This window comes from Sminthopsis crassicaudata, chromosome 6 (assembly GCF_048593235.1).
Source record: "Sminthopsis crassicaudata isolate SCR6 chromosome 6, ASM4859323v1, whole genome shotgun sequence".
Taxonomy (NCBI): Eukaryota; Metazoa; Chordata; class Mammalia; order Dasyuromorphia; family Dasyuridae; genus Sminthopsis; species Sminthopsis crassicaudata.
The window spans coordinates 192411334-192435318 of record NC_133622.1 but is presented as its reverse complement, the minus strand read 5'-3'; the positions used below and the strand labels follow the sequence as shown (position 1 = coordinate 192435318).

At 42.1% G+C, this 23985-nt stretch overlaps 1 protein-coding gene across 2 annotated transcripts in view; it reads left to right on the top strand.

The window, feature by feature from the left end:
- IDUA (alpha-L-iduronidase) overlaps nt 1–19737 on the top strand; it is a 70865-nt gene extending 51128 nt beyond the window's left edge. For both annotated transcript variants that reach the window (XM_074273410.1, XM_074273411.1), the window contains exons 3-14: nt 4089–4171; nt 4847–4954; nt 6731–6826; nt 8836–9038; nt 10248–10427; nt 11406–11619; nt 12284–12499; nt 13784–13905; nt 14423–14548; nt 16014–16090; nt 19058–19158; nt 19340–19737. In XM_074273410.1, coding sequence (XP_074129511.1) covers nt 4089–4171; nt 4847–4954; nt 6731–6826; nt 8836–9038; nt 10248–10427; nt 11406–11619; nt 12284–12499; nt 13784–13905; nt 14423–14548; nt 16014–16090; nt 19058–19158; nt 19340–19443 — 1630 coding nt within the window. In that variant the 3' untranslated portion in view covers nt 19444–19737. The remainder of the gene's footprint in view (nt 1–4088; nt 4172–4846; nt 4955–6730; nt 6827–8835; nt 9039–10247; nt 10428–11405; nt 11620–12283; nt 12500–13783; nt 13906–14422; nt 14549–16013; nt 16091–19057; nt 19159–19339) is intronic.
- The last annotated feature ends 4248 nt before the right edge of the window (nt 19738–23985 follow it).

Here is a 23985-nt window from a genome sequence, read left to right as displayed (position 1 = left end):
TCCAGGATACAAAGTAGCTGCTAAGCTTCCTCAGATATACTCAGAAGTTACAAGTTGCTGAGAATGAATAAATGAATGAATGAGCATGAAGTTCTTGTTTAGTATGTACAAAAACTGTGCTAAGTATGGGGAATACAAGCAGAAAATTAAGATAATCCCTGAGGTCAAAGAGCTCATATTTTAATGAGGAAGTAATGAATATCAAAGTCAGATAGAAAACTTCCTTGAATCTGAGGGTATAGAAGTGATAATGTATCTTATTTAATGTCGTTTCCATGATAAATATCATATCCATTTCTGAAGATGAATTATTAGATGGTTTCGAGCACTTTGGTATCAATAACTTTTCTGGATTTTCAGTAGCTGTTTAAGGAATTATTCTTCCCATGTCAGTTAGCTTATTGTTATTGCTAATAATAATATAATTTATGTCTCCAAAGCTATAAAAACTATGCATATCCTTAGTTCGAGCAATAGCACTGCCAGGCTTATATCCCAAAAAGATCTAAATAAAGGTAAAAGGACCTATTTGTGCAAAAATGTCTATAGCAGCTCTTTTTGTAGTCGTTAAGGATTGGAAATCAAAAAGATATCCACTAATTGGGGAATAGCTAAACAAGCTATGATGTGTGATTATAATAGGATACTCCTATGCTGTAAGCAATGGTGAGCAGTATGATTTCAGAAAAACATGGAAAGACATACATGAACAGCGCGTAGTGAAGTGAACAGAACCAGGAGAACATTGTACATAGTAACAGTAAGATTGTATCATGAAGAACTGTGAGTGGCTTAGTTATTTTCAACAATATAATGATCCAAGATAATCTCAAAGGACTCATGATAAAGAGAAAGAACTGATATTGTTTGAATGCAGTCTGAAGCTTGCTATTTTTTCTTTCTTTCAAGTCTTCTCATACAAAATTACTAATATGGAAATGTTATGCATAATTGAACATGTATAACCCATATCTGATTGCTTACCATCTTGGGGAAAGGGGAAGAAGGGAAAGAGGGAGGAAGTTATAGATTCTGGAACTCAAAGACTTTAAAATAAAAATTGTTTAACAATTGAAAATAATAATACTATTAAAATTTAACATTTCAACCATATGTGAAATCAGAGACACCCAATTTGATGCCACAACTCCAAAATTTAGTAACTATGTAATTTTGAATAAGCCATCTTGGGTAAATGGAGTCTGAATCTCAGGTTCTTCATCTACAAAATGGTGATAATAGTACTTGCTTTACCTAGCTAGCAGTATTATTGTGGGGGAAAATTTCTATAGAAATGTGTTTTATTATTGAATGCAATGGAGAGGAGGGGGTCCATCTCTAGAGGGGATACAGAATGTCAGTGATCCCAGAATTTTTTTTTTTCTTAGAGAAACCATTGGGATTAAGTGACTTTATCAAGGCCATATAGATAGTAATTATCTGAGGCCAGATTTGAACTGCTGGGCTGGTGCTCTTTGATCCCAGATTTCTTAATCAAGCCAACTTTGTGGATAAAGGGTAGAATAATTCATCCTGATGCAGATTTCAGAGACCCTGGAATGCCTCTAATAGCAATGGCCCAGGGCATCCCCACTGGCCTCTTTCTGTGCTTGATCTTATCCTACTAAGTGAGCCTCTGAGATTCTATCTTCTAATATTGTTTATTCATTTGTTGTTTCTGTCCTATCTGGTTCTTTGAAACTTTATTTGGGGTTTTCTTGAAAAAGATACTGGAGTAGTTTGCTGTTTCCTTCTCCATCTCATTTTACAGATGAGGAAACTGGGAAATAGGGTTAAGTGATTTATCCAAGTCATGTAGCTGGTAAGTGTCTGAGGCTGGATTTGAACTCAGGAAGATGAAGCTTCTTGGCTCCAAGCCCAGTGTTCTATGCACTATGGCTCCACCGTGTGCCCATTTCTCTTCCAGTAGTTTTTGGTACAAAGAATGAAAAGCATTTGTTGTGTGTGAGATTCTATGCTAGGCCCTGGAGAATCAAATTCAAGAACTCGGGCAATATCTTCCCTTAAGGAGCTTGCATCTTAATGACTGAAAACAACATATAATGGAAAACAGGGAAGGAGGAAAGGATACATACAGGAGTTTTGGTTTGGAAACGCCTGGCAAGTGACAAGGTAACCTAGTTCTGGGCAGGGCAAGGTAAAAGTCCATCTATCAGAACCCAGGGTCCCCTGGCCGGAGTCTGAGTTCTGATGAGGAGGCTGGCCAGAGTGCAGATAGCATGGTTTGACACCAGCTATGAATAGGAAGCTATGGGGAACTTAGAATCATAGACCAGGGACATCAGAGAAGTAAGGGACCTTAGAACTAAGGGACCTAAAATGAGGGACTGTTCCCTCATTTTAGAGATGAGGTTCCAAGGGGCAGCTGGATGACAGTAGATATAGTACTGGCTCTGAAGTTTGGAGAACTTGAGATTTCATTGGGGAAAGTGACTTGCCCAGGGTCACACAGCTAAAATATGTATCTTGACCCCAAGTTCATCATTTTTCCCACTGTATCACACTTTCTTCCAATGGTTTGTAACACGCATGTATACTGATTTTGATATGAAGATTGACTTAGCCATTCTCTTCTGTAAATTTGCCAGCAGGAGCTGCCCAAGTGGAGGGAACATCTGAACTTTATTTTTAAAAATTATTTATTATTTTCCCCACTTATTATTTTATTTTTTCCAATTACATGTAAATATAGTTTTCAACACTTATTTTTGTAAGATTTTGAGTTCCAGCTTTTTCTCCCTTCTTCCTTTCCTTTCTCCCTCCCCTAAATGGCATGCAATTTGATATAGGTTATACATGTATAATCATGTTAAACATATTTCCAAATTAGTCACATTGTGAAAGAAAAATCAGAACAAAAGGAAAAACATGAGAAAGGAAAAAAAAGTAAAAATAGTATGCTTCAATCTGTATTCAGTCTCTATAGTTCTCTCTCTGAATGTGGATGGCATTTTCCATCCCAAATTTATTGGATTGTCCTAGATCACAATATTGCTGAGAAGAGCTAAGCCTTTCATAGTTGATCATCCCATAATGTTGCTCTTACTGTGTACAGTGTTCTCCTGCTTCTGCTCAATTCACTTAGTATCAGCTCAGCATCTAGAATTTTAACTCAGATTCCAAAGAAATCTTTGGATGAAAATGTCTATTAAGTTTCTGCACAAACAAAACAAGTGAAATTACAATTACAAGAGAAAGAGTTAACTGGGAGAAAAAAAAGTCATTGTGGCAAGTTTCCCTTCCAAAGGTTTTACATCCAAGATATATAAAGAACTGATACAAATCTATAGGATTAATAGCTGTTCTTGGCAACAGATTTGAGTGGGACTTGGGGGTGGGGTGGGTGAGAGAGAATGAGGCAGAAGAGCTGAGGATGAACCTAGGGGATTGGGAGGATGTTGATGCCTTTATAGGGCACTTAGGAAGAAGGGAGTATTTGAAGGGAAAGATATATGGATGGGGAGGAGTAATACATGAAAATAACTATATACAAAGGGAAAAATCAATAAAACTTAAAAACAAAATTAGATGGGGTTGAAGCAGATGCTCTCTGGGGTCTCTTTATCTCTAAATGCTGTGATCCATTTTCTCCCTCTGACTTAAGTAACTGGGCTGGGATTCAAGCCTAACCCCTTTGATTCCAAATCCAGTATTCTATCCAACTTCACATAATAATAAATCAAGTTAAGCAAGCAAGAGTTTATTAAGTTTCTACTACATCTCAGATACTGTGCTAAAGTAGGCCTTTAGTTTACATTTCTGTAAGGCTTTATGGTTCACAGAGTGTTTTTCCCATAATCACCCTTTGAGGCAGGTAATACTTCATTCACATGGTAATCAGCCAATAAATGCTTTTTCATTCATTTTCCTCATTTTGTAGAAACAGGGGCTCAGGTAAAACATCTTATCCAAGATCAATTAATATGCATCAAAGACTTAACTTTGTTTCTTATCACTAGAAGTTACCTTCTCCTAGGCCTTTTTACATTTAATGCCATCCCATTTGTCTGAAAATGCTATAATCTTTCTTTTTCTAAGCCTATCTAACTTTGAGAATATCTTTGCAGTGTCATTGATGGAGACCTTCGTTACAACTTTACCAACCTGGATAGATTTTTGGATCTTCTCTGGGAGAATAAACTCATTCCAGGTAAATGGATCAGGAAACACAGTTTTAGAATTTCAGTGAATTGTTTAAAAATTCTGAAATCAAAGAATTCCAGTGAATTCTTGAGTTCTAGTAATAGAGAGATAATTAGGACCAAAGGGGAGATTTAACCCTAACTCTGGCTCTCTCCTTTCCTCATGGGATAATGTCACTGCTCAGACACTTCCAGTGTCTCCTTGCTTTCAAGATTAAATCCAACCTCCTCGCTCTGACATTTGAGGCCCATCCTACTTTTTCTCCATCCTACTTTTCTAGCCTTACTTCCTATGACTTTCCTTACATAGATCCTTAGTCCCAGCTCATTCATTGAGTTTCCTTATTGTCCCCTGAGCATGACAGCCTCATCTACATTTTTTGCTTATACCGTTCTTCTTTCCTTTTCTCCCCTATTTGCTTCCCTAAATCTTGCCTATCTTTAGTCTAGCAATTCTAGTAGTCTTTCCTTCCCTTATTGATCTCTCCAATTTCTGAGCTCTTATGAATGAAAGAATGAATCAAGTCAGCCAACCCATCAAGTACAGACTGAGATCCTGTTGGGCCTGCCTACTTGCCTTGGCCCTGGTAGTCTGGCTGTACCTCTGTTAGTGAGCCAGGATACTCTCTCCCATTTGGGAAACTCTTCTTAAGGACGCTGAAAAGTATTTTCATCTATTCAAGGATTTGAATTGATGGGGAGTCCATCCGGATACTTTACTGACTTTGAGGATAAGAAGCAGGTGTATGAATGGAAGAATCTGGTCACCCTATTGGCTAAGAGATATATTGGTAAGTCTTGAAAGGACTCAGGGTGGGTTCCATCTAATCTTTTTTAAAAAAAATTAACTATTTAAAATTTTATATGTAAATTACATGTAAAAACTATTAAAATTTAAAAAATAATTTCAAGCTCCAAATTCTCTCCCATCTCCCTCTTCTCTCCAATCATTGAGAAGGCAATCAATGTGATAGTTATACAGCTAACAGTCATGAAAAACATATTTCTGTGTTGAACTCTTATCATCTCATATCTGGATTCAATTCCAGGAATCATTTTTTTCTTTGTTTGTTTTTTGTAATTAGTCAAGGTGAAGTGACTTACCCAGGGTCACACAGCTAGTGTCTGAGATGGGATTTAAACTCAGTTCCTCTTGACATCAGGGCTGGTGCTCCATCCACTGCAGCATCTTGTTGCTCTGGATTCTTACAATTTTGAATGGTAATAACTTACTGTGAAACCTAGTTCTGTTCCAGGTCTATCAATGCTGATCATCGCACAACCTGGCTGTTATTGTGTACAAGATGGTAGAGAAGATTTAAATAACTCTAATTGTTAGCAACTTTTTCTTCCACTGAATCTAAATCTACCTTTGTGACTTTCCTTGGTTCTTCTAGTTCTGCCCTTCTAGGCAACAGTAAAGCAACTATATATATGATCATAGCTCTGGACTCCCAAGGCTATAGAATCCAACTTTATTTTACAGATGAGAAAATTAGGGTCAAGGTTTGGAGAGAGTTGCTTAACTCACTTAGATAGGGGCAGGATTTGAATCCAGTCCAAGGACTCTCCAAAGACAGTGTGCTCTTGTCACTAAAAAGATGCCAGCCTAAACCTTCTTCCTAGATGGCCGCCCTTCAGACCCTTAAAGAAAGGGATTGTAGGCTGAGGACTTGTTGAGATATTGGAGGGGAAACCACTGTGAAAAACATGAAGTGGGATGAAAATGGATTGTTCACATTTTCTTGATGCCTTTTGCTTTCCACTCAATTGTTATCGCCCCAGACTCCCTAGGGAACCATCTCTTGTAAGAAGGAAAAACAGTGAAACAAAACCAGCCACCCCCTTCCCTTGATATGTTGATAACAGCTTCAACAACATTCTGCATGTGCAGCCTGCCTGCTATAGTACCAATGGCCTAAGTTAGGTTAGCAATGCCAGGAGACAAGAAAGGCTGGGAATAGTCTATGGAACCAAATCTCATAGTCAGGCTTCAGAGCAGGGAAAATCCATCTGACTTCATGAGATCAGGAGAAGAACTTAGGATTCTTTGAAAGAAGTTAGCAGATTCCTTTCAGGTACCTCTGAACTTAAGATAACTGATTTCAGTCAGGTTTTCTTCTCTAAGCCTTAATTTCCTCCTCTGGAAATTGAGGGGGTGGGATTAGATGGTCTCTTAAGATCTCTTTTCCACGACCATACCACATTCTAAGTAAGAATCCTCCCAGCTCTGACATCCTATGTTCTTTGTTTTTCAGTGTTTTATGATAGAGGATCTCCAAGGATATTTAATAAATATTTAAAGCTTATTTTTATAGTTATTAAATTTTCACATGCAAACAGATTGTGATTAACTTAGATCTGTTTGCTCTTAGAAGCTGGGGAATGACACACCGGCACTCTCCAGGGAAAACAGTTGTGAAGTTAGCAAAGTATTTGGAGGTGTTGTAGAGTCACTTAGAATCACTGGGGGTGGTAGTGTGTGGGTTGAAATGTTCCTCATCAGTTCTTCTCTGTGAAGCTTGTGCTGACAGTAGCTTTGACATCCCTCGTGGTTTCATTTGCAGAGAAGTATGGCTTGCAACATGTCTCCAGATGGAATTTTGAAACTTGGAATGAGCCGGATCATCACGACTTTGACAATGTGTCCATGACGATTCAAGGTATGCAAGTATTTTCTCAGATGGCAGAGGAATGAGGGGAAGAAGATGAGGTCGCTCTAGGTACAAGATGAGGACCTGCCTACTGCTTGTGCAAAAGCATTGAGTTTAATTAATTTTTTAAACAAAGTTCCACATTTATAATGTTGTACAATAAAAATTAGATCAAAGGGCAAGAATGAGAAAGAAAAAAAATAAGCAAGCAAGTAACAACAACAACAACAACAAAGATGAAAATACTCTGTTGATCCACATTCAGTCCCCATAGTCCTCTCTCTGGATGCAGATGGCTGTCTCCATCACAAGTCTATTGGAATTGATCTGAATCACCATCATAGTTGATCATTACATAATCTTTTTGTAGCTGTGAATAACTGTTCTTTTGGTCCTGCTCATTTCACTCAGCATCAGTTCCTGTAAGTCTCTCCAGGCCTTTCTGAAATCTTCCTGCTGGTCATTTCTTATAGAACAATAATATTCCATAACATTCATATACCACAATTTATTCAGCCATTCTCCAACTGATGGGCAGCCACTCAGTTTCCAGTCTCTGGCCACTACAAAGAGAGCTGCTATAAACATTTTTGCAAATGCAGGTCCCTTTCCCTTTTTAATGATCATTTTGGGATACAGACCCAGTAGAGACACAGCTGGATAAAAGGGTATGCACAGTTTGCCTTTTGGAAGTATTGAGTTTATTTATAACATTCTCAGTTCAGAAGACTTGGGTTCTATTCACAGTCTCCTGTGATTCACCCCCTGCCTTCTCTGGATTCTAGTTTCTTTCTCTATAAAATGAGAAGACTAGAATAGGTAGGATGGTTATTTGACTTCACGATGTGCTTTGCTAGACTTTGTGAGGGAACCAACATAATGACTAACAAAAATTTTTTATATTCATTATAATATTATTATTATTACATTTTACATGAGGATAATTACAGCCTCACGATAAAGACCTGTGGAGGTCTGCAAGGTTATCCTCTCCATTTTGCAGGTGAGCAAGTTGAGGCAATTAGGTGGCATAGTGAATAAAATGCCTCTGACACTTAGCTGTGTTACTCTGGGCAAGTGACTTAATCCTGTGTGCCTGAGTTTTCTCCTTTATAAATGAACTGGAGAAGGAAATGGCAAATCATTCTAGTATCTTTGACAAGAAGATCCCAAATGGAGTCGCAAAGAGTTGGACATGACTGAATGACAAGAAGAAGTTCAGGACTTAAATGACTTTCCCAGAGTCATGTAGTTTACCTAGTTCAGCTTTGGAGTCTCATGATTAGCAGCCCAGCATTGTTTTACCATCATTCTTTGCCTTTCTTCTCTGTTCTTGAAGACTTTATGTCTGTGGGAGTGGGAGGAGGAGACAAGACACACCACCATGAAATGACAGTGAGAGCAAAGTACAGCTCCCTGGATGAATGGGAGCTGGGGAGTGTGGTGCAGACCATAAGGACTCTGGGAGGGCAGAGGAGGAAGAGATTAGTGTGGAATCCCAAGAAGTCTTCATGGACTAGGGCGATTCCCTGAAGGATAAGGGTAATACTTTACCCAAACAGCTTGTATTGACCAAACTCAAGTCAATGTTTACTGAATACATTTACTTACCCAGTGTTTGGATAAGTAAATAGATTAATAAATAAGTGAATAAATGAATGAATGAGTTAATGAAAGAGTAAATGAGTGAGCAATGAGGGAATGTCAGTGAGTGAATCAATAAAGAAGCACTAACTGAATAAGTTGGGCAGCTAGGTGCCTTAATAGATGGAGTGCAGGGTTGAATCAGGAAGACTCATCAAATCCGGCCTCAGACACTTACTAGGTGTGAACCTGGGTGAGTCACTTTCCCTTATTTACCTTAGTTTCCTCATCTGTAAAATGAGCTGGAGAAAGAAATGGCCTCTCTAGTCTCTTTGCCAAGAAAACTCCGTGGGGTCATGAAGAGTTGGACACAACTGAATGATAATAGTAAAGAGATGAAGAGATGAGTGAATGACTATAGTTTTTGGACGTAGGCTTCCTGAACTATTATGATGCCTGCTCAGAAGGCCTGAGGGAAGCAAGCTTGAGGCTGAAGTTTGGAGGACCTGGTGACTCCTTCCATCCATTCCCTAAGTCCCCCATTTGCTGGAACTTACTCAGGCACTGCTACAACGGGACAAACTTCTTCACGGGTGAGAAAGGTGTGCGTCTGGATTATATCTCCTTGCACCGGAAGGTAAGTGGGTCTTGGGTGGATCCCTCAGCAGCTGAGCTGGGGAGCTAAAGAAACCAGAAAGTTTCTATTAGTATTTCACAATTCAGTATGAATTAAATCCTTTGTGCCTTTTGCCCTCCATTATGTCTTTACCTACACTATCCTTCATGAATGATTGTTCATTCAGATCACTGATTCATCTTCAAATTTTAAGGTCCTTTAAGGTCCAGCTCAGATAAAATATACCTCAATGAAGTCCATCCAGGTCTCCCCAGTTTAAAGTGACTTCAAATCAAATCACAGCGCTTGGCCTAAATGTCTCCTTTGGCCTCATTATGGTAAATGTTCATACCTGTGTGTGCTAGCCCTGGTGACGGCGTGGTTGTGGGGCTACACTCCCCAGGGCTATCACTCCCTCCCGCCCCAAGCCTGATGTAGGTGGGGACTGAACAAGTCAGAATGCAATTATTAATCTTCTGCCAGTGATGCACACAAGTTGGCAATACAGTGATCAACCACATCGATCGTACTTAAAAACAGAAGAGAAAAAAAAGAAAAAGCAGAAAAGCTAAAGAAACTCTCAGGAAACAGACACATGACCCAAGAAAGATAAGGAAAGAAAGGGAATGGAAGAAGCATTTATGAAGCCCCCATTACGTGCTAGGCTGTGTGCTAAGCACTTTTCCGAATTGTCACATTTAAGAGAAGAGAAGAGAAGAGGGGAGTGAGAAATCATCAGCTCCAGTATCAGTAGCCTGAGAGTGGCGCAACCACGTCTGCTCCATGTTTCCTGTTCAGCCCCATCCTGGAGTCTGGCACTAGGAATTTCCTGGCTGGCGTGCTTCCCTGAAGTTCCCAGGGTACTTCCCTTGGTTCCTGGGACAGCTGCTTGTGGAGCTGGCTGCCCCTTCACACCTGCCAGGGTTCTGGCACTCTCCAGCCTGGGTGATATTTCCTATAGTTTCAGTAATTCCCACGTCCCTTAGGAGAGGAGGGGCTAACTTGTCAGAGTCTGGGCCAGGCAGCCATAAGATCAGGACAGTCCGGGGAGGGATCGGGATGGAATCACCGGGTAATTTCTCTCTCTGGTTTAGCAAGTATATCTCCTTGACAACCCAAAGGGATGCTTACCACTAGATACTGTCTGGTGAAGTGAATGAGGGAGATAAGGAGAGACCGCCCCCCTGGTCATTGCCTCTGGTCTGACAGCCTAACTTGGGATTCTTGCAGGGTGGGGGCAGCTCTCTCTACATCCTTGAGCAGGAAAAGGAAGTTGTCCAGCAGATCCAGAGCCTTTTCCCCAATTTCACCCATGTCCCCATTTATAACGATGAGGCTGACCCGCTGGTGGGCTGGTCCCAGCCTCAGATCTGGAGAGCGGATGTGACCTATGCATCTATGGTTGTGAAGGTGAGCTTCCCTCTGGCTTCCAGGCTTTCTATCTTTGTTGAACCAAGAGGCTTCTCTAAAGCATTTCATGGATCTACATACTTGTTCACTCCAATGCAGCAAGCACTGGATGCTGAAAAATCCAGGTGGAAAGTGCAAAGAAGTAGAGAAGCAGGTAGAGAAGCAGAGTTGGGGTAGAGACAGAAAGGAAGTGAGAGGGAAGGAATCAAGAATTTGTTAAGTACCTACTACGTGCCAGACATTGTGCTAAGTGTTTGATCCTCACAACCCTGGGAGGCAGGAGCTATTATGAGTCCTGTTTCACAATTGAGGAAACTGAGGCAGGCAGAAGTGAAGTGATTTGGCTCACTCAACTAGCAAGTGTATGAGGCCAGATTTGAGCTTATGAGGCCATGATTCCATGTCCAGCAATTACCAGACCACTTAGCTACTCTAGGTTGAGGGGAAGAAAGAGGGAGAGGAGAAGGAATGTAGGGAGGGGGAGGAGGAAGGGAAGAAAGAAGAGAGAGGGAAGGAGAGGAAGGAAAGGAAGGAAGGAAGAAGGGAGGGAGGAAAGAAGAAAGAAAGGGAGGAAGGAAGGAAAGGAAGGAAGAGGGGGGAGAGAGAGACAGACAGACAGAGACAGAGAGAGAAGGAGGGAGAAGGGAGAATGAGATATAGCAAAAAGAGATGAGTGAGACTGGCAAAGGGGGAATAGAGAAAGAAATGACTTGGAAAAGCCCTGGGCTGTTAGGAAACTGGGGATTTATCTTGGATCTGACACTAACTCATGTGACTTGGGGAAGTTCCCCCCCCCCTCTCTGCGCCTCAGTTTCCCCCACTTGAAAATGAAGGGACTAGCTTCAGTGCTATCTGAGATCCAATCCCTTTCAGATGCTCTGTGACTGGGGCTTGAGAAGGGGGATGGAAACAGCTAGTGGTGGGGTACATGGTAATGGGTGGGGACTTCCATCTATTCCAAGCTATCCCTCCTTTTAGGTCATAGCCCAACATCAGACCTTGCTGTCAGAGCCCAACAATACCCTGAACTATACCCTGCTGAGCAATGATAATGCTTTCCTGAGCTACCACCCACACCACTTTACTCAGAGGACACTGACTGCCCGCTTCCAGATGAACAACACAGAGCCGCCCCATGTGCAGCTAGTCCGAAAGCCCGTGCTCACTGCCATGGGGCTGCTGGCCCTCCTGGGTAAGGTGCATCAAGCCACAGGCTTTGATTCCTCCTCCCCCCCTTTTCCCTTTTGTCAATGCTGATCTTTGTCTTCTCTTCTTTTGTCTCTTTCTAAATCATTCTGTCTCCTTTCACTATCTCTTTTGGTCTCCTTTTTTGCCTTTTTCCTTTCTGCCTTTCCTGTCTCCCTCCCTTACTCTCTCTTTTCCTCTTCTCTTTTCATTCTCTCCTAACCCTCTTCCCCTTCTCTCTCCTTCCCTTTTCATGTCCCTCCTTTCCTCCCTCTCTCTCCCTCACTTCTTTGTCTCTCTCAATTCTCTCTCCTTTTCTTCTCTGCCTTTGTTTCTGTCTTTCTGACTGTCTCTGTCCCCGTCTCCCACATCCATTCTTTCTTTCTCTTTCCCTGCACTAGATTCCACTACTCCATCTCTTTCTTTTTTCTTTGCCCCTCTTTCTCTCTCCATCTCTGATGGGGCTACATATATCTTCCCTGGAATTAGGGTAGGGGGCAAAAAGGTCCAGCTTAACGCAAAGTAATGAAATTTTAAAGTGGACAGAATTGTAGGCCTCTCCCACTGGGGCCTTGCTCTTCGCACCCCACTGATACAGGGCCCCTCCCATGCATTGAAGCCTGACTAATCCAGTCCCTAACACACGAGTAGCTATGTTTCTGTACTTACAGGTAGAACTCAGCTATGGACAGAAGCTCGCTGTGAGGGGCTGCTGGTGGACAGCAATCACACACTGGGAGTATTAGCCACCTCTCACTGGCCCGAGGAGCCATCTTCACCAGACAGCTGGCAGGCCACAGTGCTAGTATATGCCAGTGATGACAATCAGACATCTGCCAATCTCAGCACCGTCACTATACAGCTCAACAATGTCCCACTGTCTACAGGTGAGAGCCAGGAGAGACTTGAGTGGCCTCTGAGCCCTTTTCCTATTCAAAAAACTTCTGTGGGTCCCCATCACGTATGGCACAAAGCCAGGGTGCCTTTGTCTGAGACTCTCAAGGAAGCTTTGTGGTACATTACAAAGGCCCCAGGCTGGGTTCCAGTCCTAGCTGGGATGCCTCTTACTCAAGTGACACTGGGTAAGTCATTTGCCAAGTTTGGGCCTCGATTTCCTTAAAATGAGCATAATCCTTTTACTTCCTACTTTATAGATTTGTGGTGGCAAAAGCCTTTTGTAAAATGTAAAGTACCATGGCTGGGGGAGCAATTCCCAGGATTTCTTAGGCCCTTTTACTTTCACCTCTAGAACCTTATCAGAGATCAAACTCCAGCTCTAGTCTATGAGCCTATGACTCCACCGTGCCCCATCCCAACCCACCTCAGTTATTTTGTGGATCTTCTCCTCCAGCTTAGCTAGCCTCATCTCTGATTCTCCCATAAACCTTCTCTAACTTCTGTCCATTCTTCAGGGCTCTCTCTAAGTGTCTCAGTCTGTTTCTCTCTCTCCCTTCCCCCCTCTCCTTCTCCCTCTCCTTTCTTGCCTACAGCAATTTGACGTACGGAATCCTGTTGTTCAGTTGTTTCAGTCGTGTCCAATTTTCCATGACCTCATTTGAGGTTTTTTGGGCAGAGATTCTGGAGTGGTTTGCCATTTCCTTTTACAGCTCATTTTGGAAATGAGGAAACTGAGGTAAAAAGCATTAAGTGCCTTGCCCTGGGTCACATACTAGTAAGTGTCTGAGGCCATATTTGAACCCAGAAAGATGGCTCCAGGACTAGAACTCCATCCACATCCCCTTCAAAAGGCATCTACTCCAATCCAAGCCTGAAGCAAGACATTCCAAATGGGAGGATATCCACACAGCCATCTGAGACCTCACTGATGGGAGGCTATACTCCTGGAGGCAGCTTTCTACTTGTGGGAAGTTCCAATTATTGGGAAGGTTTTTCCTCATAGTAAATTGAAATCTGCCTTCTTGAATCTTCTGCCTCACTTCTAGTTTTAGCCCAAACCAAACACCTAGTTTGAACTCTTGCATAGTGAGCCCTTAAGATACTCAAAGACAGGGACCACATCTTCTCCAGAATTCTTAAACTCCTCTTGGCCCCAGCCCTTTACCTTGCCACCCCACCACGTTTCTCATCTCCAACTGAAACTCATCTTCTCCCCAACTCAGCCTCCCCTGCTTATTTACTCTTCTGGACTCCATTTCTCTGCCTCTCTCCAGATCTTGTCTACATGACCTACTATATGGACAATAATCTCACCAACCCTTACCTGGAGTGGAAGAAACTTGGCTCACCTGTCTTCCCCACTAGAAAGCAATTTCAGCAGATGAGAGACACTGAGGTACAGCCAGAGAGATCGGGTGGGTGGATGTCATGGAGGAAACAAGTCTGGATTTTGGGAAGGGACGAGACAGGAATAAAGAAGGCAAAAGGGCAAAGAGAGGGGCCAGAGCAATGTTGGGAAAGAGGGCAAAAATTCGTGGATGAGGAATGGCAGGAGGGATATGAGGGATTTGGGGATGAAATGAGGGTCATGAGGGCCCAAGAAAGAAATGGGGCCAGAATGACTCTTGGAATGGGGGATATGGTCAGAGAGATAAAGGATTTACATTTGTCCTTACTCAGTGAAATGAGCCATATAATCAGAGCCAGGAGATATGGATTCTAGTCTCTTCCCTCTGAGCCTCAGTTTCCCCTTCTGTAAAATGAAAGGGTTACATGTTTCTTTAGGGTCCTCCCACTTTTGACATTCCACAATGTCGTTCATGCGTCTAAGTAGTTAGAAATGGAAATGACATCCAGTTCTGTGTGTGTGTGTGTGTGTGTGTGTGGCCTACTATCATGTTGTATTTCTGTAGGATGCTGTAGCCAAAGGCCCATTTCCATTTCCTGAAAATGGCCAGCTGACCCTAAAGCAGGAGCTTTCAGTACCCTCAATCCTTCTCCTTCATGTGTGTTCAAGGCCACACCTGCCTCCAAACCAGGTACAACAATAGGATTCCCTGCTCAGTGATTAAAAAAAAAAAGTACAAAGTCCTATCTAAGATCTCTTCTAGTCATCCATTAGGGTCTTATCACAGTCCATCCCGTTTCAGCAAATATAAGAGCCTGAGGACTTGGCTTCAAATTCCAGTTCAGCCACAAGAAATTAAAGTAATCAGAAAACTTTCTTAAAATACCATCTATCTCAGAAAAGGGAACCTCTTAATCCCCTAAGAAATTGGGGGCCCTAGGGAGCAGTGTGGAAAGGGCCCAGCAGTGAGCCAAGGGGAGAAGAAGAAGGGAAAGAAAATGGGAGGAAAGCAGACCTTCCTTGAGGTGAGGGACCTTCTTAGTAGTGAAGTTTGAAGAAGGGACAAATTTAAGGGGCAAAGAAATAGCTTCCATTTTGGACATGTTTATGTTGAGATCCTAATGGAACATCCATATGAAGATGACCAGCAAGCAACTCAAAGTAAGTTACTTAGATTTCAGGTAAGAGATGGGGCTAGAGATGTAGATTTGGACATCATCTGATGATTGATCATTCTTTATCACTGTTGAAGGGCGAGAACATTTAAAAAGAGTTAATAGGAGGGCTTGGAATGCAGGACCAAGAGATGAGTGATAGACAAACAAGATAGACTGCCAAGGAGTCACCAACACACAGGAAGAAGGAAACTGAGAAAAGAGCAGTATCTTGGAGGCCAAAGAGAGTCTGTCTAAGGGAGAAGGGGGAGGTGGATAGTGCTGAAAGCAAAGGAAATATGAAGAAGCATGAAGACTGAGAAAAGATCAATGGGCTTAGCAACTGGACTCATGGAAGTCCTCGCAAAGAGCAGTTTCAGTTGAATAGTGGGATCACAAGACAGATTTCAAAGGGTTGAGGAGAGTGCATAAGATGAGAAAGGAGACAACCATGACTAAGAAGCTGGCTGTGAAATGGGGAAAAAAGATTGGGTAATAACTTGAAAGGATGGAACGACCAAGTAAGGTTTACTTTTTAAATTTTATTATTTACTTATTTTATTACTTATTACTTATTCCATCCTCCCCACCCAAAGAAAGTAAGCACTATTAATTGTACATATGAAAACACGCAAAATACATCTCCATATTAATCATATTAAAAAAAAACAAGAATAAAGAAAGTGAAAAAATTATACTTCAGTGTGTACTAGGAGTTCATCAGTTCTCTCTCTGGAGATGAAGAGCATTATTTTCATCATTGACTCCTTTGGAATTGTAGATCATTGTATTGATCAGAGTAGCCAAGTTCAAAAAAAGAAAGATCTGGGCATTTCTGTCAGCAGCAGGGAAAGTATCTACCCTCCAGGCAGGGAAATCTAAAGTCTCATGACTCTTCAGAAACCAAATACAGGTTTCTTTAGGGGACTAAGACTCTTTTAGTAGTGAACCAGCACCATTCACACTGGTACAGGATTTCTTTCTCACCTTACCCTTGGATAGGTGACTGGCGTCCGAATCTTGCCTCTCACGAGAGGGCAGATCACTCTGATCTGGGATGATGGCTGCGTGAATTCCAAGTACGTATATATGGTCATGTGCATGCTGTGGGGATGTGGGATCTCAGAGCTAGGAGGGAGCTAACAGTCTGTGACTTCAAATACCTTGATTTTACTGATGAGGAAATTGAAGCCCAAAACACTATGATGCTGTAGACACACTCTCCAGGTGAGGGATGGGCTCAAGGAGAATATTCTCCGAAAAGATGGATGTACTGACTTTTCTTATGTTTCATCATGGGATCATAGAATTTCAGAGATAGGAATGACTTTAGGGATCACATCTTTCTTTTTTTATTTTTATTAATATTTTAATACTTTTTATTTACAAGATTTATACATGGGTAATTTTACAACATTGACAGTTGCCAAACCTTTGTTCTAATTTTTCCCCTCCCCCCTCCCCCAGATGGCAGGTAGACCAATACATGTTAAACATGTTAAAGTATAAGTTAAATATAATGTATGTATACATGTCCAAACGGTTGTTTTGCTGGACAAAAAGAATCGGACTTTGAAGTAGTGTACAATTAGCCTGTGAAGGAAAAGGGATCACATCTTTCAATACTCTTTTTTCAAAGGAAGAAACCGAGGCACAGTGAAGAAAAGGGCTTGGCCAAGGTCACACAGCTAGTTAGTGGCAAAACCAAGAGTACTGCCCCCACTCCTGTTCCTGCAGCAAATTTGTGGTTCAAAAGTGATTTCTTCACAACAGCCCTTTGAAGTGAGGAGTCTCAACGAATGTCATTATTCCTATTTTACAGATGAGAAAAATGAGGCTTAGAAGCAATAAGTAGCCTGGGGTCACAGAGCCAAAGAATGTTAAGACAGACCCAATCAGGGGTATGCTGGAACCAGCTCAATCAAAAGATTGTTAAGGTTTCAGTGTGAGCATTTATGCCTTAGGAATCAACAAATGCTACAAACAGGCCTTAATTAATTAATTTTTTTTATTATCTAGACTTAAAGTGAAGAAGAAAATAATAATTTGAAATAAAATTTAAAATATGTGTACCTCCCCCCCCCCCCATAGAGTAGGTTGCTAAAACATTTATACCCCTGTCCCAAACTCCCATCTCTTGGCTTCTGATCTAGGGCTGTTTCATCTAGAAACATTAGTAGAAAGAGATTTGGATTTGAAACCAAAGAGATGTAGATTCACGTCCCAGTTTTGACCATCAGTAGAGTGCTTGTAGAGTCATGGGCTTGTCCAATAGACCGGGTAAGTGTAGTTCAGATTTTGCACTTTCTGATGGAGGGGTCATAGTATGGCTGAGCTGAAAGGGGCCTTGGAGCTCGCTTTGCCTGAGCATCCTCTCGACTGGAGCTCCAGGGAAGAAAAGTATCTTGTCTAAGGTCATGCAGCTATTAAGTATCAAGGACTGTGAGCCCCGCCTCCATCATCTCTCCCTGAACACTGTTTCTCTGTGTGCCCACAGTGCATCACCACCGGCTTCTCCTCCCTTGGTTCCCATTCAGTTCCTCCTCCCAGTGAGTCAGCCTCCCTCCAGCTGTACGTGGTCCCTGTAACCCGACAGAATCGGCAGCTTCCAACCTGAGCTCCCTCCAGTCCCAGGGCCCCCAAAATCCTCTGTCTCACTTTTATACTGGCTCAGGCCAAAAGTGAGTCCCAGACTCCTTCCATGATACCACACTGCCCCCTTCTGTCGTACTGCACCGTCAGCCACGGAGCAACTTTGAGTCCTTTTAAGAGGGCTGGGATGTTGACCCGGAAATCAGAAATGACATGAGCCTTGGCTGAGGCTGCAGACAGACATGGCAAGGGGAGTTTTTCAGTGTTTCAGCTAGGAGATGGCACATGACGTAGAGAGGACTTCAGGTAAGCCAGTCTGGCTGGAGTGAGAGTGTGGGAGGGGAAGTAATTAGTCTGAAGAGCCAGGTTAGATGAGGATTTTGAAGGGCTTTAACAGCCCAGCCACAGGTCTGTTCAGAGTGAGAGGACTGAATTATTCTCTGCTTCCCCCCTTATTTCTTTGATTCATCCCTTCCCCTGGGCTGTGACTCAGTAGCATTGGCTGTCAGCTCTAGGTCCTGGTATTGACCCCCATCTCAGTCTCCACCTTAATACACTAGACTCAATCCTGACACCCCAAAGGACAAAACTCAAAGAAGCAACCAGAAATTGTGGAGAGATGGATTTTGGCTCTATGGTACTTTCCTACTCAAGAGACTTCTGTGGTTCCCCCTTGCCTTTAGGATAAAACACGAAGTCGCTGTCTTGATATTTGAATTTCTTTACAGTCTGACTGGAGCCCTTCTTTCCAGATTTGTTTACATAATTTCCCTTTCATTCACACCTCATTCCAACCATATTGTTGATAGATTATTATCCCCTGTATGTGACATTTCATTCTTTATCTTTTTAAATATTGAATTTCCCCACAGTATTTGTAGGTTTTTGAACCAGATTCTTTTTCTGGCTTGTGCTTTTATCTCAGGGAGCTGAGCAATATCTTGCACATAGTAAGTACTTTTAAAATGTTTACTGAATTTGGGAAAACTTTTAACAATTAGAGATATCCAAAAGTGTGATGGGCTGAAGAGATAAGAAGTCTCCATCACTGAAAGGATTTAAGAAGAGGATGGATGTCTACTGGTTGGGATCCATTCTTGGTCAGTATGTGACTCTGGGGCCGTTAAGTGGTACAGTGAATTCAGTTCAGGGTCAGGAGTCAATAAGCTTCATCTTCCAGAGCTCAAATCTGGCCTCAAACACTTACTATGTGACCTAGAACAAGTCACTTAACTCTTTGTCTCAGTTTCCTCATCTGTAAAATAAGCTGGAGAAGGAAATGATAAACCATATCAGGGTCTTTGCAAATGGGCTCACAAAGAATTGGATATGACTGAAAGATGACTGAACAAATGGAATATACTTAATGGTCTTAAGCGCCTTCAACTTTGAGAAAGTCCAACTTTAACTGGAGACTTGAGGCTTCTAGCTGTTCTCCCTCTGTTCCCCCACAGATGTCTGAGGACATATGATGTTGAATTCTCCCAACACGGACATAGATACAAAGGAATCAAAAGGAAGGAGTCAACTTTTAACCTTTTTGTCTTTGCTCCAGGTAAGGCCCAAACCCTGGGATGCCGGCTTCCCCTTCCCCTGACATTATCCCCAGTCCGACTTTGTTATCTGTTCCCTTTGTCCTCCTCTCCTTCCTCCCAAGACTTCCCAGCCTCACTCTGAGCCTCTTTTCCAGAGATTTTCATAGCCATAGCCTCCAAACTTCTTTCTTTCCTGTACAGATAACGCCTACGTCACTGGCTTCTACCGGCTCCGTGCTGTGGATTACTGGGGCCATGCAGGCCTATTCTCCACCCCTGTTTACTACAAAGAGGCAGCTGCATGAGGTGGGCAGCAATCAGTGAGACAACCCTCCACTGGAGACCTGCTCAGGCTGGGAGTTCTGGGACTGATGTTCCTGGGGGGAAGCACCTGTGATGCCGAGGACTCGAAAAGGACCTAAAGCCAGATGACCCAGGCTTTGAGATTGGACACATCTTCTTGGACCTCAGTTTCCTCATCTGTAAATTGGAACAATTATATTTGCTCTACTGACGTCATGAACTAACGTTTTCTCTTAAATAGTATTTTATTTTTCTAAATACATGCAAAGTAGTTTTCAACATTCATCTTCACAAAACCTTGTATTCCAAAATTTTCTCCCCGCACCCCATCCTCAGACAAGAAATCCGATGTAGGTTAAACATGTACAATTCTTCTAAATTTGTACCTCAGTGATTTGAGAAACAAAAATTTCCATGTCCTCATGAAAGGAAGGGGCTTTAGAGGAAGGGTCTTTATCAATCTCACAATTAATATTCTATCAATCCTCAAGTAGTGATGTTTTGGGAACCAGGCCTGTGATGGTGGTCCTTCCAACCTAGAGGGCAACACAGCAGCACCAAACATGGCCTCCCTGCTCTTCTCTTCCTTGAGGGATCCGTGAAATGACTTCCAGAAACTTGCTCCCTAGCAATCCCCATAAGGATCACAGTCATCCTTCTGTGACCCAGTAATATTGGCAGAACACTTTCCCCAGAGCAGTCATAAAAGGTGGGTGGGACAAGGATTATTACACTGATTTATAGATAAGAAAACGGGAGCCTGGAGATGAAGGGATTTGTCTCTGAGTGTCTCGGCTGGGATTTCCAGCCTCTTGACTTTCCAGTTAAGTTCAGATTCCTTGAGTTGGCCCCTCACAGTCTGGCACCGTCATCCCTTTCTCTTCCATCTGATGTCATTCATCTTAATTTACTTTGCTTCTTGGCCATCTTCATCTCATCAGCCAATCAGCACATAGTCATCCCTTCCCTCCTCTCCGCAGCCCATTTCCAGTTCCAAAACCACAATTAAATCAATTCTGTCATTGCTTTGGGGTGAAATAGTGCAGTCCACTTTATGGCTGCATTCATTACCCTTGTAATATCCTCCCTGGCCACCCATCCTCCATCTATGTTACCTCCTCTCACTACATTTAGATTCCCAGTTCTTAAACATAGTGCTTGGTGTGTATACTTTTTAAATTAATTGTTCCGGCCAAACTGATCCATGGGTTGTTCTCTGAAGATGCTGAACATTATTTAGACCATTCCCCATGCCCAGGATGACTTCCCTTCCACATTTATTCTACTGGAATTTCTACCCATTCTTTAAAGTCCACCCCAAATCACCACTTCCTCCATGAAACCTTCCTTGATCCCCTTTGTCAATAATGACCTTCCCCCTTGGCCCTCCTGTGGCACCTGGTAATTATTTCTGCAATGAGAAGATCATAGAACATGAACTAAAGGTTATACCAGGTGAAGGTTCTGATGGGGGAGTTTCCAATAAGGTAGAAAGTTTAAAAAGCTGGGTAAGTACGCTCGTATGCTGTTGATGGATATGTCAATTGGTCCAAGCTTTCCAGAAAAGAATTTGGAATTCTGGGGTAAAAAAAATCTCACCTGCAAGTTGCACTTTTTTTTTTTTTTTTTTTTTTTTTTACTTAGTGATTTCAATATTTTACCCCAGGAAGTCAAAAAGAGAGAGACAGGCTACTCCGTACCAACATATAAGCTACTCAACATATAGTAGCAAAAAACTTTTAAAAATGGGGTAGCTGCCCATTAATGGGGAATGGCTGGACAAACTGGGGTGTGAAAATAAAGACTAATACTCCATAAAATGGAGGGATATGAAGAATTCTAGAAAAATGTAAAACAACTTGTATGAATTCCTACAGAGAGAGACAATCAGAATAAGGGAGCGCTATACCCAAAGATGCCAAAAACGTAAAGGAAAATGGGATTCAAGAGCAGTTCAGATTAATTGCAATAATCATTGTTGGAGAATTAAAGGTAAAGTGCAGCTCCCTCCTCTTGGTAAAAAGGTGGAGCACCATATGTGGGGGGTTTTGTGCACAAGCTTTGTTGGTTGGCTTTGTTCAAATGGTTTTCTTTGTTAGAAGGGGAGATAAAGTAAGGGGTTCATTCGAAGGAGAAATAACTGATGTAACTATAAAAGAGAACAATGTAATTTTAAAACTTTTTTTTTTTAAAGCAGGCTTGTGTGAGCAGACACTGGCCAGGGAAGAAGCAGAGGAGAAAGCAGTAGAATATGTGGTTATCATGGTGTCCCAATGCCAGGAATCATGGTAGGATGTTGATGATTTCAGAACCTGGGCAAGAGACCAGTATGCTTCAACCTGGGGTCAGCGAGGTGACACAATGGATGGAGCACCAATCCTGGAGTCAGGAGGACTTGGACACTCGTCACTTAACTACAATTACTTCTTTAAATAAATTATTCAACTTGCTACCAAAAATATTCCAGGAAGACTTTTATTTATTTTTATTTTTTTCCTGAGGCTGGGGTTAAGTGACTTGCCCAGGGTCACACAGCTAGGAAGTGTTAAGTATCTGAGACCAGATTTGAACTTGGGTCCTCCTGAATTCAAGGCTGGTGCTCTATCCACTGCACCACCTAGCTGCCCTCCAGAAGACTTTTAGATGCCAGGTAGGGCCATAACCTAAACATTTACCATAAGGATGGTGTTCTTGAAATAACTTTCTTTGTCCTTTGGAGATCAAAGGGTATTAAAGAGGAATTAAATTGTAATTCCTCTGGAGCTATGGGGAAATTGCATTTATTTTGTATTTAAGTGTAAAGAATACTCTTATTTTTTTTTCTTGTGAATTTATTTATTTTTAATATACATTGCTTTATGGATCATGTTGGGAGAGAGAAACCAGAACAAAATATGAAAACCATGGGAGAGATGAAAAAGCAGAAAAAAGAAGTAAACATAGCAAATGTTGATTTACATTCAGTCTCCTTAGTTCTTTTTCTGGATGCAGATGGCATTTTCTGTTCAAAGTCTATTGGAATTGTTTTGGATCAAACTGAGAAAAACGTTGATTGTTGATTCACACATTGATTATCAAAGTTGATTATCACACATTCTTGCTATTTTTGTGTACAATGTATTCCTGGTTCTGCTTGTTTTGCTCAGCATCAGTTCATGTAAATCTTTCCAGGTCTTTCTACAATCAGCTTGTTCATCATTTTTTATAGAACGATAGTATTCCGTTATCTTCATGTACCACAACTTGTTCAGTCATTTCCCAACTGATGGGCAGCCACTCATTTTCCACTTCTTTGCTACCACAACAAAGGCTGCTATATTTTTGCACATGTGGATCCTTTTCCCTCCTTTATGATTTCCAAAAATGCTCTTACTTGATTCTCGTCATCATTGTTTCTATTGTTTATCTCTTTACTATTGATTTCTATCTCTTATATGGTCTGGCAATAGAGAATACATTGGTTGGAGACACAGGTTTGAGTGCCGTGACTAAGTACCCAAATAGCCAAATAACCTGGGCGATGGCAAGGGATGCTGTGCTTGCTTACAATAAGTACATTTATGTCTTCCCCACTACCAGGTTGTGACCTCCATGAAGTCAGGAGCCACATCCCATCTAAACTTTATTGTAGACTCACAGTCTGAGTGGGCAGGTTGGTCATAAGCCTTTCAAACTGGAAAATACTGTGTCCTCTTTTTACAGATGAGAAAAGCAAAAGCTTCCATAAATTAAGCGACAAGGCTATAGCCTTGTCTTCTCACTTCCAATCCAAGGCTTTTTTTGCTCCCTCATGCTGAAAAAACAGTAATGATGGAGACAACCAGCTCTGCTGCTTCAGCTGTTACTGCTTCAGGTTACTTTCCCAGTCTGTTTCCTGATCTTATTCAAATGGGGGCCAAATGCATCTCTGGGCATTGGGGCCCAGCCCCATAGTTCTAAAGTGTGTCCTAGAGAGCCCTTCCTTTAATATCTGAACCAAGGTGATGATTCCCCGATTGCTCAGTTTCCATACTGTTGGGAAGACTCAGTAAGTCTGAGATAGTCCCTAGTTTAGAAGGAAAAAATCGGAAAGGTAGTGGAACAGAGGGAGGTAATGGCAGTTGTCCTGGGCTCAGAAGTCCTGAGTTAAGTTCCAGCTCTAACACTAATTTGCTGTGCAACTGGGGGCAAGTCCTTTTCTCTCTCTGATCCTCAGTTTCACCAACTCTAAAATGGGGAAAGGGGGTTAGACTAAATGATCTCTAGGGGTCTCTCACCCCGACCCTGAGTATTTACCTGTGGCCCCACGCTGCTGACAGGATAAGGGAGGGTGTCTCATGGAAGGGCAGCTGGAAGCATGCTCTTACTATGTACATGGAGGTACATGGGGAAAGTACCATAGAAGCTGGGATATGATGGGGATGAGGAGGCAGCCCCTGCTGCCAGCGGCTCTAGTGAGGGGAGCAGCCTCTGTCCTGCCCCAGGCTGCTTGCAGGCAGCAGATAGAAGCAGAGAGGCCTGGACCTGTGGGCTGGGGCCTTCTACCAGTTCTGGATCAGAGACTT